Source organism: Kogia breviceps, chromosome 8, assembly GCF_026419965.1.
Source record: "Kogia breviceps isolate mKogBre1 chromosome 8, mKogBre1 haplotype 1, whole genome shotgun sequence".
Classification (NCBI taxonomy): domain Eukaryota; kingdom Metazoa; phylum Chordata; class Mammalia; order Artiodactyla; family Physeteridae; genus Kogia; species Kogia breviceps.
In genome coordinates this window covers 97,049,578-97,066,418 of record NC_081317.1, presented here as the reverse complement: position 1 = coordinate 97,066,418, position 16,841 = coordinate 97,049,578, and the positions used below count along the sequence as shown (strand labels likewise).

The window sequence follows — 16,841 nt, the reverse complement described above, 5'->3', positions numbered from 1 at the left end:
AGGTTGGAAGAACAGAATCAGGACCCTAAGATCTTCCTCTATCAATAAGCAGATTTGTCAGGGGGCACCTCATATGACCCCTGGGCAGTAAGGACCATTTAGCTGTAACTTTGGTTCATTCCTTGGATTTTCCCCAGGAAAAATCTGGATTTAAAAAAATTTTCATTGAATATTTTGTTGTGTAGCTGCTGGACGTAGTCACTGGTCTTTGGACTGGCCTGTGTTTTTCTCTGTCTTCAGCTGTTTTCCTTACGGTGTTGAGTTTAATAAAAATCCTTGGTATTTAATAGTATTTGGAAATCTTCACTGAAGTAGTTAACTCCTGCTCTCCATCTTGGGTATGTATGTGTGTCCCATGATCCATTTGATGTTCCATCTCAGTCATAATTATGGAACCCTTACGACATTGATCTTTTCACATAGAACAAGAATATACTAATTTCAGGAGTTTTACATGAGAGCTAGGCAACTATAAACTTCTCTAAAAACATTTAATTACCCAAAAGGCATTGTGATACAATAATCTCTATGTAATGTTTGTTCATTTGCAATGTAATATGAAGATATATAGTTATTAAGTATGTTTATAATAGACATTTACACATCAATATAAATCATTAAATTATTAGCAATAATTTTCATGAATCCCTACACAGACACATACACACACATACACACGTTACAGCTCTTAAAACTTTCCAAGATTACGTTACAGAGTTGAGAAGATATTTAATTTAGAGAAGGAATGTCTCATACTTTATCTTAATATATGTGAACCATTCCTGTTGCATTTGTGGACACATCAGAGCCACAGGGATTCAGTGATGGATCATGAAACCTCACCCACAGCAACCTATATAAATAGGAACAACAGGATAATTGCTTGGACCGTGAAATGAGTAGCAGCACCGAAATTTTACATCTGCATTGGTTTTATTTCTCCATTCTGTGATGCCCTTTGTTCTTTTCCATTTTAATTTTTTGGACGATAGAGTAGCCTGTGCCTGCTAAAGCCAAAGATCCTCAGCTAAACGACAGTGCTTTGTAAACCCATGTGCACATAAGCATCTCTAGAGAAGCTTAATAATAACACAGCCTCTCCTGGGATGCTGCCCTGCAGAATCTGGCTGTGGAAAGCAGAGCTTCCCCTTGGGGAACAAACACGTAGGGACCTGGAGAAGCTCTATCCTGCTGGATAGTGTTCACTAGTGACAGTAAAGCAAACAGGAGCCCTCTGGTCAGGTTAAATTAATTTGTAAAGTAACACTCCAAATTATATTTTTAAAAGGTTGTATTGCCAAGGATGTTATAACCACCCAGTATGTTTTAAGAAGATACATTACACTTGTTTTATAACCAACAGATCTCCACTATCTAACTAAATGACCAGTAGGCAACCCAAACTTCACATATTCACAACTGGAATCCTGGTCTTCCCTTACAAACATGGTCTTTCCCAAGAATTCTCCATCTCTGTGAATAATACCTGCACCTTCTTTCCAGGGCTTGGATCCAAATACAGGAGCCCTGCTTGATGCCTCTCTCTCTCTCCATCGGTTAGTCCACCGGTTCTAACTCAACATTTCTCTCCTCCTCCTCCTCTGCTCCCGGCCTGCCACCCACCACCACCATCTTGGCTCAATTACTAGAGCAACGTCCTAACTAGTCTCCTTGCTTCCTCTTGGTGCCCCATGATGGTTAAAGGCCCAAACTGCACAGCTGGTGTGAATCCTGGACCAGCCCCTTTCCAGCCACGTGACTTGAGGAAAGGCCACCTTCTCGTCCTTCCACCTGAGTCTGTCCAACATGCCAGCTCTCCATGGCTGCAGGCCTTCAGCACTTCCCTCCTCCCTCCCCTTGAAGGCTCCACCTCAGGTTTTCTCAGCGTTGCTTCTTTGATGTGGTTGGCACAGATGTCACTTTCCAACCGAGTCCTTTCTTGATCCCTCTATGTAAAACTGTAACCCATCCTTCTACAGTCTGTGACCCTGTTTCGTGCTTTGTTCTTCTTCACAACACCTGCTACCTTGCAACAGGCCAAGCATTTGATTCGCTTCTGCCAATGATCTGGCTCTCCACCCCAGAGAGCACTCCCCACCAGGGGACGTAGGTGTTCAGATTCACTCCCTAATGTGGCCACAGCCGTGCCTGGCTCAGGGCAGGCGCCGAGTACACGTGTTCAATGTTGTCAGAAGCTTTTTTTGCAACTCTTCAGTTTTGTGCCTTTACTTGGACGTTTCTTCAGCTCACCCGGGGAAGGAAATGATTCACATCCTCAGCAGACAGTTTTCAAGGCCATCGTGTGTATACACCGACCAGGAGGGTTAATCAGGAGATTTTGCCTTTTCCCTCCCTTATTTAGAGTTTTTTTTTCTCATCTCTAATGTAAGAAAAACCTGCTTGTATACCATCAGGTATTATTCTAAGTTACCTGAAATCAAAAGCTGGGCATCTGTTTTTACTGTCTCTTTGGATTTTGATGAGAACTACTCTTCTCTCTGGTGGTAGGGGCCAAGGTTCACTCTGAAAAGGTAACAGCAATTGCAGGGAATCAAAATACATCAGCTATGGTATCAAATTAGCATTACAACAAAACACCTCTGAGATAGTTACACGTTCCAAAGGGGCTTTATAAATATGCACAACTAAAACTTCGTGGGGAAGCCTAGACCGCGTGTTTCACTAGCATGACTAAAATACTTTTCTTTTATTACAACCATAAACTGCAGAAGATCAGGTCTTCAGCTCTCGGTTATTCCTCTTAGCAGAAAATACCTTTCCTTATAAACTTGACCTCAGCCTGCCAATAGTTAACTATTAACAAAATAGCTTCAGTCATTGAAACTTCACTCATTTTGGAACGTGCCAGCTGGGATTATTTCCACGTTTCTAGAATCTTGGAATTTTTCAGTGTGTATGGAACTCTGCTCTTAGAATTAACCCAAGATAATATGTATGAAAATCTTTAACATGCCCTAGACTTCTGTGATAATTAAGAACTTAATTGATAAAAGGAAATGTTTTATTGGGATGCTAGCAACTTTATTTAGCTTTCTTTGTTCTTGGCATTCGCTTGAGCCATGGTAATGAAAGAAAATCAAAGCAGGAATTGAAATCACTTGAAGGCCTGTTATAAACCACTGGAGTGCAGCATATCTAGAATGATCCCCTGGGCTGTTTCCTCACATATTTCACTGATCACACATTTTTCAGTAAAGATAAGCCAGTGTATTTAGCTCTGTCATCACACTGCAATATTTTGGTCAGTATTTATGATAAATGTTTACCCCAAAGCCCAAAAGAGCCATACCCACACCCGGTGCAATACTCTGCAAGTTTTTGCATTTTCTGTACCAACTTTGGGGGTAGTTTGGGGGCTGGAAGATATATTTGACTGAATTTAGATCTAATCATACGATTAACCACTGCCAAAATGCTCAGATTTTGTTTCATGTATGAAATGGTAGTAGGCAGAAAACCACACCAGGATGGTAAGCTACTCACAAAGCATCATCATAAATTTACCCATAAATAATTTCCTCCTTGTGAGAATTGCAACCTTGTCAGGGTGACATGTAGCCATAATAACAGAAGAACAAAATTATAACTAAGTTATAGTTGCCTTAGAACCATCTGTAGTTGATTTTTTTCTGATCATTAGCTCAGAATTTGCAGTCAAATTCTGTGGTTGTTGAAGTACATGTTAGGTCTACACTGCTAGAGTAACAGAAAGTTTTCTTGGAGGTTTGTCCTCTTTTTATTGGTAAAATGTTATGCGAGCATGGATGAAAAGTTATGGGTACAGACACACATAGATACTGGTACAGAAGAGGTATAAAGAATTTGTATCAATTCCATCAGGGCAGTTGTCATTCATTAGAGTGGATGCTTTGGTCCTTTGTGGTCCTATACTGTAGGCGGAGATGTTAAATTAAAAAGTTTCAAAGAATTAAAGGCATCATAAACAATATGTCATAAACAAGCCCTTTAACATATAATTAGGTTTCTAAGGAAAATAAAATATTATTTATACAGTTGCACAAGAATAATATTATTACCTGAAGCATATACTTTAGAAACATTTATTATCTCCTAGATAAAATCATGTGATTAGAGATTTAAAAGAATACAAATGGATGTTTTCATAAATTTGAAAAGTGAATATTCTCCTAAGTCTTTGGCATTTATTGACATGAACTAAGAAATAAAGTTTATCCTCTTTTGTTTCAGATTAATAAGCAAAGATTTATTGTTAACTTTGCACAAAGAAAGAACATAATGTTTAATTACCACCTCTTAACTATTTTAGAACATTATGTTTAATACTTCTGAGCAATCATATTACAATTACAATCAAAATGCACATCTACATAAAGCTGCCACTAGGTAAACTCTACTTTCCCCATATGGGTTTTTCATGCACAGCAAGTATTTACATGAGTTTAATTGTCATAAAAAAGGCTTATTAGCATACCTGTCATGTTGCAATATACAAGGGATGGTCCCAGCGGGCCACTTCCATCTGAGTCGATATAGTAGAGCCCTGAAGAGTTTCCTCTGTGCCTATGGGCTTCACATGACTGTTCGTAGAGAGCTGCAAAGAACATGGGTCTCAGACAGGAGCTACAGTGGGATGGATCCCTCCATGTTGTGAATTAAGTGATACTTTCCCCAGTGACACTCATTCTGCATTGCTCTCAGGGACATTTTCTTTAGAGGAGTGTTTCCCTGTTTCAGTCAGATAGAGTGAAGATTCTGAAGCGCAGAGTGAAAGGTTTTAGGAGGGATCACTGTGGGACATGTATGTTCTAGAAACACAGGATTCTTTTCAAAATTGTTATAACTGGATTTATTCTTGTTAATTCTTTTTCGTTTCATAATATCTAAGCACCTGAAGTGCATTGGCTTAATCTCCCTAAATCATCTGCTTTTATCTAAATAATCATGTTATTTTATAAATTACTCTAATTATACTGTTTACTTAAAACAATTTACATGTGAAATGCATTTTTTTCAATGAGATGAACTTCACAAATCAGCAACTCTTCTTCATTCAGTTTTTAAAGTTTGCTTTAGAAAGAAACATCCTTAAATGCTTTGCAAATGATAATTCAAGAAAATTGAAATTTAAAGAAATATATATAATATATATGAAATATCTCTTTATAGTTTCAATTTATCTTAATTCATAATTGAATTTTCTACGTGTACAATAAATGTTTCACTGTGTACAAGGCAAGTGATTAGCATCTGCAGATGATGGACTCAATTAATATTCAGAAGACATTTAAATGCGTGATCAACCAAGAAACACCTCCAGTGTGCATCACTTGCTGCCTTGACAGGAAAAACCCTTTGAAAACCTGAAAAGCCGCTAATGGCTGCTGGGACAGAAGTGCAGCACTGATTCTGGCAGAGTGATGGACTGGATCTTTAAGCCAGCTCTAATGATCAGATTTGGCATCCACACAGACAGACTCAGGTGGTGGTTAGGCAAGATCCACAAAATGGAGTGATCCGAGTAGGATATGGTTTTATGCCGTGCTACAATGGCTGGATTATCTACACTTCTAACTTTGCCTATTTCAAATAATCAACAAAAACCCAGGGAGAGATCAAGGGATCGTTTTTCTCTCATCTCAAAGAAAAAGAAGATGAAGGGAATACTTTTTGTCCAGAGATTTTACAAAGGTAAAATCCTTTTGTTAAACATGGCCAAGTGTCAAATGTATCAGATTGTCCCAAATCAATGGCACGGCTACTACCATCTACACTGTGGGACACAGAGACAATATGGATTGCTTTTCCACCATGCGTGCATTTTGGCTGCTCATGTTTACATTTCTATAAATACATACATGTGCTCATGACCACCTAGAAAAGTGTCCAGAGTGATACACGAAAATTGATAGCAGTGTTTGTGTTCGGGTTGGGGCTGGAATTGCCTAGGAAACAAGAGTAGAGGAGGAATGACTAGGAGAAAGCTTGCTTTAAACACGAATGTACACATGTATTAATTGTGCACTTAGACCCAAAAATAATGGTCTCGGGATCATTTATTTTGATTTGGCAATATCTCATCTTCATGTAGCTTACCAGTTAGATGATCCCAATAAAGTCAATTCAGTTATTAGACCAAATAATGGGGCACAAATGAAACAACCTACATATATATAACAGATATATATATATATATCTGTTAGTTTTAAAATCAGAGTTATTTAGAATAATGTTTAGATCACAGTTACTGATAGCATTTTAGCCATATTTCTTACTCATTAATATTCAGTAGATATCTGCTTCATATAAGACACCTTGCTAAGTATGATGGAGGACACTCTAAGGAAGAGATCACCCCATTCCTAACTGTGACTTGGCCAAGTCACTTAGCCTCAAGTTTCCCAGATGTCCAGCTCTTTTCAAATAAAGAGTTACCCCGGGAAATTCTCACCTGGCACTAGTACAATAGAGTTGCAGGTGGAACTGCTCTGGTTGAACTTATGGGATGTTTAGGGCATAAGTCACCTCCCTTTGTCTTCCAAGATGCTTTGAGTTCCTCTGTGGAACCTTCAGGGCTGAGGACCCAGGGCTCTCATCCCAACACCGACGCCTGCCTCACTGGGATTCACTTCCCATGAAGATAAATTTATGTCAGTCCAAACTCTGCTTTTCTCCCATATGTGGAAATAAAATTAAATAATTCACAGGGAAGAGTTCTTAAAAGTGCCATGTATTCTCCCCGTAGGAGGGACTGAACATGGTGAGATCTGTGAATTTTCATATCATGCTCTCTCTCTCTAAAGACCCAGAGAGAGGGGTGCTACCAGAGAAGGGATTCAGAAATATCAGCAGTGACACATAAATAGGGAAAAACTAAAAGAAAAACATATACAAGAGCCAATAATTAGAAGACCAAGGGCATTTCAGAGGCTCTGTCATAAGCTAATGGAATAGCGGTCAATAAAGTTTTGTTAGCTTTAAAATTGAAAGAATAATTCTTCAGAAAAGAGACTGGTGTTCTAGACAGAAGAAACACCACTAAGAGGAGATGGAGAGTGTGACCTTGGGTAAACAACCTAGCCTCTCTCGTTCCTCAGGTGTAAAATGTAGATAAAAATACATTTACCTCCTAGAGTTGTTTTGAGGATTAAAGGAGTTGAAATATGCAGAGAACTAGAATTGTTTTGAGGATTAAAGGAGTTGAAACATGCAGAGAACTAGAATCATGCAAGTACATGGTAAGTTCCAGTAAGTTCCATCATCATCATCATCACCACCACCATCATCATCAGAGAACATCAAGATTGCAACGGACCTGAGCATTTGCCTGGCTTGTCACTGATGTCCAGAAGCCCTACCATGTTCGCTCCCATCCCGCACTTCTTCTGAGACTTTTCTTGTTTAATTTTATAAATATTGAGAATCTAGTAACTCATGCTTTTTACTTAGGCAGACAGGACTTGAGAACTAAAATTGGATTCCGCTCGAGGAAGAGAACAAGATGTAATATCATGAGTTCTAGATTTAATTTATACTTTGACTATATTTTATTTTCCTATATGTATTTTCTTTTGCCTACTATTTTTTCTATCCTATGATATATGTATTTCTGTTAGCTGCCTTATCATCAATAGGAAATAAATTTGATTAAAAATAAACCAGACAAAAATTAGTGTCTAAAATAATTATTTTTGTTGTTGCTTTCTAGCACATGGTTGCATACACACACATATACACAAAATAATGGAAAGAAAAATAGAACTACATGGAAATCAGAACAGAAGGAGAATGAATGAAGTGTGAGGCTTACAGGAATGGCAGGTTGCACCGGTGTAACCAGTGTGTGCGCAGTTGCAGGAGAAGGTGTCCCAGGACTGGGAACATTCACCCCCATGTTCACAATAGCTGGGCAAACACCTAGAAGAAGACAGACACAGCACTATTTCCCACACTTGGTCATGATAAATGTGTATCTTAATATTAATATGTTGTAATGAAAGACAGATAAAAACAGTGACTTGACCAGAAAAATTTCAACATGAACAAAAATTGTTGGGTCTGTCATCAAGGTTTCCAAATGTAATATCAATCATAGACTAAAAAGTCCATTAGATGCTACCAACTGTCATGTATTTGTGACAGACAAATTTTTATACATCTCATTACATCAGGAAATGTGTTGCTTTTTCACAAATAAGGCAAGATTAATTTCATACATGACAGGGATATAAATTGCTTGCAATGGCCATAGACAGCACATTTCCCATCCTTGCTTCCATGTCCTTGCAGTGTGACCTATAGATACTTCCATCAAAAAGCATAGCTTACTTCACCTTGAATCTGGGTTGGGCATATGACCTGCTTGGATCAATGAGGCATTAGCAAACTAACACAGCAGAGGCTAGAAAAGTGCTTGGGCAGTGGGCTTGCTCTCTTGCTGAGTTTTGAACCCTGAAAGCACAACCACATGAAGAAACCTGGGCTAGTTCAGGTTGTCTAGTCACCCCTGTAGGTTCAAACCACAGGACAAGTGAGTGAGGAGTTTATAAGTCAACCAGCTGCCAGCTGATCCCCCAGGCAACCACAGATGCATGAGAGAGCCCAGCAGCAAATACAGAATTGTGAGATAAACAAATTTGTTGTTGCTTTCAGCTAGTAAGTTTTAAAGATAATTTATTGTGCAGCCAAAGCTAACTGATATATGTATACCACATTGTAGTATGTTACCATGTTGACTTAGTACATAAGGAAACATTTCAAAGAGAAGGAAGGAAGTCAGGAAAAAGGAGAAACTCTTTATCCATATAGCATCACAGTGCCAGGAGTTCTGAATGTCATCTACTTTAGATCAGACTGATGATGCCTCTAGGAATTAGATTTAGAGATCACTTAAGACTAAGGGATTTATTGTTATTTTTTCCCTCACATAATTGAATAAACCACACAATCACTCAGGTAAACCAAATAACCACTTATATCTCATGGACATTGTTACATCTTACTTTTTGAAATTGAAAGTGAGAGTTTAATGTTTGTTTATAAGATTAAAATTTTTAATTGCCAGAATGTTACTTAATTTTTTTGTTATAAAAAATAAGTGCTATTCTCAACAAAATAACAGCAAATTGAATCCAAAAATGTATAAAAAATATATACAACATAATTGAGTGGAATTTATTCCAGGTATGCAAGGCTGCTCCAAAATTAGAAAAAAATAATTTGAAACTTAATATAATCTATCACATAAACAGGCTAAAGAAGAAAAACCATTTGGTCACATAAATAGATGCAGAAGAAGTATTTGACAAAATCTAACACTGATTCATGGTAAAACAAAAATAAAACCAACCAAACAAAAAACCTTGGCAAACTAGTAATAGAGAGGAACTTCCTCAACTTGATTAAACAAACAAACAAACAAAATCTCCAAAACCCTATAGCAACATTATATTTAATGGCGAGAAACTAGATGCTTTCCTCTAAGTATGGGAACAAAGCAAAGATTTGTTCTCACCACTCTTATTCAAACATCATACTGGAAGTCTTAGCTAATGCAATAAGACAAGGAAAGGAATAAAAGGTACAAAGATTGGGAAAGAAGAAATAAAACCATCTTTGTTCACAGATGACATGACTGTCTATGTGGAAAATCTCAAATAATCAACAAAAAACTTCTGAAACTAATAAGTGATGATAGCAAAGCTGCAGGATTCTTTCTTAAAAATGAACAATGAACAATTGAAATTTAAAATGAAAAACACAACACTTACATTAGCATTATCCAAAAAAATATAATACTTAGACATAAGTCTAACAAAGCATATACAAGATCTATATGAGAAAAATTACAAAACTCTGATGAAGGATAACAAAGAAAATCTAAGTGGAGATATTCCATGTTCATGGATAGTAAGACTCAAAATTGGCAAGATTTCAGTTATTCCCAATTTGATCTATAGATTCAAGGGAATCTCAGTCAAAATCCCTGCAGGTAATTTTGTGGATATCAACAAACTGATCCTAAAGTTTATATGGAAAGGCAAAAGACCCAACAAAATATTGAAGAAGAAAAAAGTCAAAGGACTAATAACACTAACCAACTGCGAGACTTACAAAGCTACAGAAATCAAGACAATGTGGCACTGGCAAAAGAACAAGTAGATTAATGGCGCAGACTAGAAAGCCCAGAAACAGACTCACACAAAAATTATCAACTCATCTTTAACAAAGAAGCAAAGGCAACTCCCTGGAGAAAGGACAGTCTTTTCAACAAATAACTGCTGGAACAACTGGGTCTCCACATGCACAAAAAATAATAATATAAACACAGACTTTACATATTTCTCAAAAATGAACTCAAACTAGATCTTAGAATTTTAAAATGTAAAATTCAAAACAGTTAAACTCTCAGAATATAACATAGGAGAAGATCTAGGTGACCTTGGTTTGTCAATGACTTTTCAGATACAGTCCACAAAAGAAAAAAATGATAATTTTAATAAAATTAAAAACTTCTGGGCTTCTCTGGTGGTGCAGTGGTTGAGAGTCCGCTTGCCGATGCAGGGGACACGGGTTCGTACCCCGGTCTGGGAAGATCCCACGTACCGCGGAGCGGCTGGGCCCGTGAGCCATGGCCGCTGAACCTGCGCGTCCAGAGCCTGTGCTCCACAACGGGAGAGGCCACAGCAGTGAGAGGCCCGCATACAGCAAAAAAAAAAAAAAAAAAAAAAAAAACTTCTTTTCTATGAATGACACTACAAGAATGAAAAGATTAGCTATAGACTAATGGGTAACTTTTGCAAAACACGTATCTAACAAAGGATTGGTATCTAAAATACAGGAAGAACTCTTAAATTCAACAAGAAGGACATAACCAATTAAAACCCAGGGCAAAAGATCTGAACAGACACCTGGCCAAAAAAGGTATCAAGATTGCAAATAAAAATATAAAAAGTTTCCCAGCATCACATGTCAGTAGAGAAATGCAAATTAAAGCAATGAGACCTATTAGGTCTGACCTACAGACCTATTAGGATAGCAAACATCCAAAACACTGACAACACCAAATACTGGCAGGGATGAGGAACAACAGGAATTCTCATTGACTGTTGGTGGGAATGCAAAATGGAAGACAGTTTGGCAGTATCTCACAAAACTAAACATCTTACTAAATGATCCAGCAATTGTACTCCTTGGTATTTACTCCGATGAGTTGAAAACTTACTTCCACACAAAAATCTGCACGTAAATGTTTACAGCAGCTTTGTTAATTGCCAAAACCTGGAGGTAACCAAGATGTCCTTCAGTAGGTGAATGGATGAACTTGTGGTACAGAATATCATTTAGCACTAAAAACAAATGAGCTGTCCAGCCACAAAGGACATGGAAGAAACTTAAACATATATTACAAAGTGAAAGGCTACGTAGAGCATTATTCCAACTATATGACATCCTGGAAATGGCAAAACTATGAAGAGAGTAAAAAGATCAGTGATTTCCAGGCCAGGGGTTGGGGGAAGGGAGAGGGATTGAGTAAGTGAAGCATGGGAGATTTTTAGGGCTGTGATACTATTCTGTACGATACTGTAATGGTGAAGACATAACATTATGCATTTGTAAAACCCCATAGAACTGTTTAACACGAAGAGTGAACTTGTAAACTATGGACTTTGGTTAATGAGAATGTATCAATATCGGTTCATCAATTGTAATAAATGTACAACACTGATGCAAGATGTTAATAAATACAGAGTCTGTGTGCGAGGAGACTGGGAAGAGAGGAGACAAAGGGGAACTCTCTATACTTTCTGCAAACCTAAAACTGCTCTAAAAAATAAAGTGTATTAATTTAAAAATGTTCATTGTGACGGACTTAATACAGGCAAATATATAAAACTAAAATGTATTCAAAATCTCACCTTAGAGAAAGAAAATATGGGTGTGTATAGATTTATACATTTATACATAATTTTATATAAATGTTATATTATTTTTCTATTACTTCCATAACAAACTACCACAAAGTGTATTAAGAAAAAGAGAGATTCACACCAATGATAGGATCTCTGCTTAGAAGACAGGACACTATGAACATGTAGAAATACCCAGAGAGCAACATACACCCCTGGTTCATCCCAGTCAGCTCCCCAATAGCCACTTATCTGCAAATCAGAAAAGGTAAAACAAACATTGTTAAAAGGAAAGTAGGAAAAACAAGATGAAAGGGAGCATCTGGCTATTTTATGATATTTTTTTCTCCTCTAATACTGCACAAATTACACTCCCAGACACTGAAATTCCAGTAGATCTAACCAAAGAACTATTTTGGTTTTCTTTGGAGAAATACGGAAAAATTTCAACCGTCAGTAAGAACTGGAAATAAGCAAACTCACTTTTACTTTAAAAAGAAATAAAATGATATATAATAGATTTTTTGAAATTTTTCCTGGATATGTTTATTTTTAATTTCTTACAAATTTCAGATCAGTTTGTCAACCTTAAGATTGTGAATTTCAAAATCAGTTTGGGCCAGTTGGGATTCACGTGTGGAATAAATGGTGTCCAACTTATTTATCTTTCCGGAGAGGTTTACTAGGTGAATGCATAGGATGGGGCATCCACACCTTGACAGTCAGCAAATTACTATAACAGTCGAAGAACAGGACAGCCTATAGCAAAGTCGCAGAGTATTAGGAGTGGTGGTATTTCAGATCATGTTACCGAAGAATCCCATTGGACCGAAAGGGTGGCTTGACCCGAGCAGGGCCCATCCCCTTTACCCCTCACTTGAACAAAGTAATTTCTTGCCTTTCTTTTTGACATATTGGAACTCTCTAAAATCATACTATAATAGATTCCATACTTTTTAACTCAGTGAAAATGACTGCTCTATGATAAGAATATCATAGTTTACCTAGAAATGTTTTGGGATAAGATTTTTTTTTCATAAATAAGAACTTAAAGTTTGCAGTAATTAATTTTCTTCTAAATGTGTTATTTTCTATTAAAAAGAACCCCAGGATATATGATGCACAATGTCACATTTAGCATCTAGAAGATTAATGTTGGGCCAAAGGCAGTGGAAGTGAGAATAGTGACCCCATCAGCACCATCCATGGCTGGGGGTGCTCTAGACAGCAAACACCTAAGCCTAAAAGGAACCTCAAAAGAGCTATGTAGCCTGAGCTACATGACATGAAATCCTAATGTCCAAAACCCAAAGGGTGTAAGACATGATCCCCTCCTCCCTGCTATCTCCTCCCCACAGCCTTGTCCCAAAGGACTGAGCTGCCTTCCCTATAAAGTGTCGTCTGAGCCACAGGAAGACAGAGCGTCATGCACAAGTCCTTATATGGCTCAGGAAAGTTTCCTAAGTAACCCTAGGATTTCAAACATCTTTTCAGCATCTGCAGTGTGAGGAATGCTGCTTTGTATCATGAATTATTAATTCCTGTGCCAGATGGATAGAAGTTATAAGGCTAGCTGCCTTTTAATAATAAATCTCAGATTCACTTGAGCACATTAGGACTTGCTCTGGGCAGGCAGAGTGGTGGGCTGCGTGGATGGCTGCGTACAGTGCACAGCTCCCGAAGACAGCCCAGGTGTGAGTGTCTGCTTTGCTGCACTTCTAAGTGAATCTATTTCATGGTGCATTGGACATGCAGTTAGTAGGTATGGACTAAAGGGTTGAGAAAAAAATGAATATTTTTAGTATTAAGAAGAATGGAGAGTAAGGACATGTCTTTAGATGTTGAACCATAAAAAATTACAAGTAGTGACTATATAGGCCATCCAAAGTGCCAACAGCTATTTTTATAACCACTTACAAAGTTGCCATGAGCCTCAATTTTACAGAAGATAACAATACCACAGATGTCTCCATAGACTGGTACAGATAAATGAAAATCTTTTAAAAATGTGATGTGGAAGTATTTTTTTATTTTTCTATTTTGGTCACACACACACACACACAGGGATAAGTTGGTTTTTTGTTTTGGCTCTGAAATAAAGACCTTTATGCACAAAGGGGCAACCTTTGTGTGAGATAAATATTGTGATTACACACGTGCTGTGATGGAATTCTCCAAGCACTAAAATAACTTTCTGTGAGTTTCCTGACTGAAGTGACGACCAGGCTACTGGCAGTGAGCTGTGACCTCCCACCCTCCTGACCCACTAAAAGCCATTCCCATGGGTGAGAGGATGTACTCTACCTCCAAGAGAGCATCTCTAACCCTCTCCCAATACCAAGATTCAGGATGCCAGAGCTGGCTGCAATTATAACTTGCAGATGATGTTACACTTTCTATGCCAAAAAAAATTTTTTATAATCTGAAAATTAGGGTTAAGAGTTTTGTCTAAATTCTTTAAATCATTTTTTTTCCTCTACAAATGAATAGAATGTGAACGTATGGCCATGGACATTTGCATTAAAGAACTCAAGTTCTTGTGAGTCTATGTTTTACATACTGGGAATTTATGATCTTCTCATACACTGCTAGATTGCACTGTAACTTGTAGTTAATTGGACATGACAGGGAATTTCAATTAGTGTTAAATTTGGATTAGAGTTACTCCACAAAGGACTCTGTGCAGTGTGAACTTTGGAAAGGTGCCCGTGTATGGATGTGTGAGGATGTCTGGAGTGTGTATATTTATTCAACACGAACTTAATGCACTCCTACTGCAGAGAAGTCAGACATACCAGTCACAGAAAAAAACTTGAATGTGTGATGGTTAAGCCATCCCTTTTAGCCAAAATTACTTAAAAGTCAGACATGACTAACAAATAACTTCAGTAAAGTTGCAATGCTTAGCAATTTTAATATGCTATTGTTTTAAAGCTTTGCCTTTTTTGTCTTCTTCAGTGAAGTGGTACCATGTTTAGTATGTGGTAACTGAATTCTCTCCATTCTTTACTGTGTTTCAAACATCACTAGAAATCCCCAAAGCTTCAACCTTTCTCAAAGGAAGAGTTACTTTTCATTGTTCCTATAGAATAGGGAGTGTACGGTGAATGCAGCTGACCACATAGAATTTTGATATCCGGGTCCTCAATGATCTCTTTAGAATATTCTAATCTGTTTTGTGCAATGTTCGAATTTTTTAAAGTATATACTAATCAATAATTATAACAGCATCAATAGTATTCTGTGTGAATTAAGTAGCTTGGAGGCATACACAAGGAAAATTCATGAGAGTGTGTCTTCTAAGAAAATATCATTGGAAAGAAGCAATTATTTAAAGTTTGTCATTTTTGTTTTCAATGTAAATATAATTTTTCCCTATGGAATGGATATCAGTAATGGAGAAGGGGCAAGAATATGTATGCTCTTTTCCAGCGGTTCATTTGTTTTTAATCTACTATCAAAAAGTTGAAAACAGGCATGCTGACATAAGATTGCCTACCTGTCTGTGAGGCCACAGGTATCTATCTGGAGGTCACGGTAACTCCCCAGCTCCCCCTGCTGTATTGAGATGGGATCCACCGCTTTGTCACCAATGGAGATGAGCCTCAGGCAGCCCTGAAATCCATCCAGGGGACTTGCACATCCAGGGTCAGAGCTGTTGTCAGGACAGCCTGAATGAACATGGAGACACACAGGAGAAAATAAACAGTTATGAAAAAAATACTGTATGGTATTTTTCATATGCAAAAATTGCTACCTCCCCCTGTTTGCAGACACATGAAGATTAGACTTCCTACACCATTTGGGAAGGTCACATTACCCATGGATAGGGTGGTGGAGAGCTGACAAGAACAAAATTTGTTGGAATTGGTAATGTGTAAAAATAATAACTAAAGCCAGTCTTATGGAGAGATGAGAGGAAGGGAAGATGTGAAATCTGACCAATAGAATTACTGTACATTTAATTTAAGCAGTTTGATTTCTTTTTTGAAAGCATACTCAAGAAATCAGTCCTTTTAGCATGATGTTAAACTAGATAACTAAAGGCATGTGATAGAATCAGAAAAAAAGTTACAGGCATAATGGGACTTGCTAAATTTAAAATGCTTGAAAAATAATTTTAAATTGAGAATTGACCTGGACACACTCCATTCATCTAAAAACTTAAATATCCACTCTGTATGTACATGTGTGTACATGCACAGGAATATTTTAAAACACTTTTGATAATAACTAGTCTAAGAAATCTAATAGCAATTTATATTTACTTTTCTTTTTTTAATTAGGCACATTAGTCAAATATCTTTCAACATTAACACATAGGCAAATTAACAATATCTCATAATGATATGGCATTGCAAATAATGGAGAAAAATAAGCAACACAGAATATTCTATGAAAAAAATGAGTTTTGATTAATTTCAATAATAAGAGTTAAATTTTACAAGTTCTGCTACAGCCATTAATTGGTTTGCTGTAACTCACCAACCACAATTCTTCTTTCTTTTTCTTTTTTTATTTTTTGGTACGCGGGCCTCTCACTGTTGTGGCCTCTCCCGTTGCGGAGCACAGGCTCCGGACGCGCAGGCTCAGCGGCCATGGCTCACGGGCCCAGCTGCTTCGCGGCATGTGGGAATCTTCCCGGACCGGGGCACAAACCTGTGTCCCCTGCATCGGCAGGCGGACTCTCAACGACTGCGCCACCAGGGAAGCCCCACAATTCTTATAGAGTGGTTTTGTTTTTTCTTCCTAGGTTTCCCAAGAGACAATACTCTTATAATGATTATGAGCAAGCACATGGCTTTGAAATCAAAATCAAAGCAAGATGGGGTCTAGAACCACCTTCTCCACATGGGAGGCCAGCAGGGTTTTGAGTGTCCTCCTACCCTCCACTTAGTTGTCCCCTAAAGGAATCACAGCTTCTTAAATTTG

The 16,841-nt window shown here is 37.7% G+C and overlaps 1 protein-coding gene across 2 annotated transcripts in view; it reads right to left on the bottom strand.

Moving 5' to 3' along the window:
* LOC131761268 (contactin-associated protein-like 3) overlaps positions 1 to 16,841 on the bottom strand; it is a 226,374-nt gene that overhangs the window by 49,615 nt on the left and 159,918 nt on the right. For both annotated transcript variants that reach the window (XM_059071797.2, XM_067039809.1), the window contains 3 exons: positions 15,409 to 15,580; positions 7,811 to 7,917; positions 4,475 to 4,594 (listed from right to left, as the gene is read on the bottom strand). In XM_059071797.2, the coding sequence (XP_058927780.2) occupies positions 4,475 to 4,594; positions 7,811 to 7,917; positions 15,409 to 15,580 (399 nt within the window). The remainder of the gene's footprint in view (positions 1 to 4,474; positions 4,595 to 7,810; positions 7,918 to 15,408; positions 15,581 to 16,841) is intronic.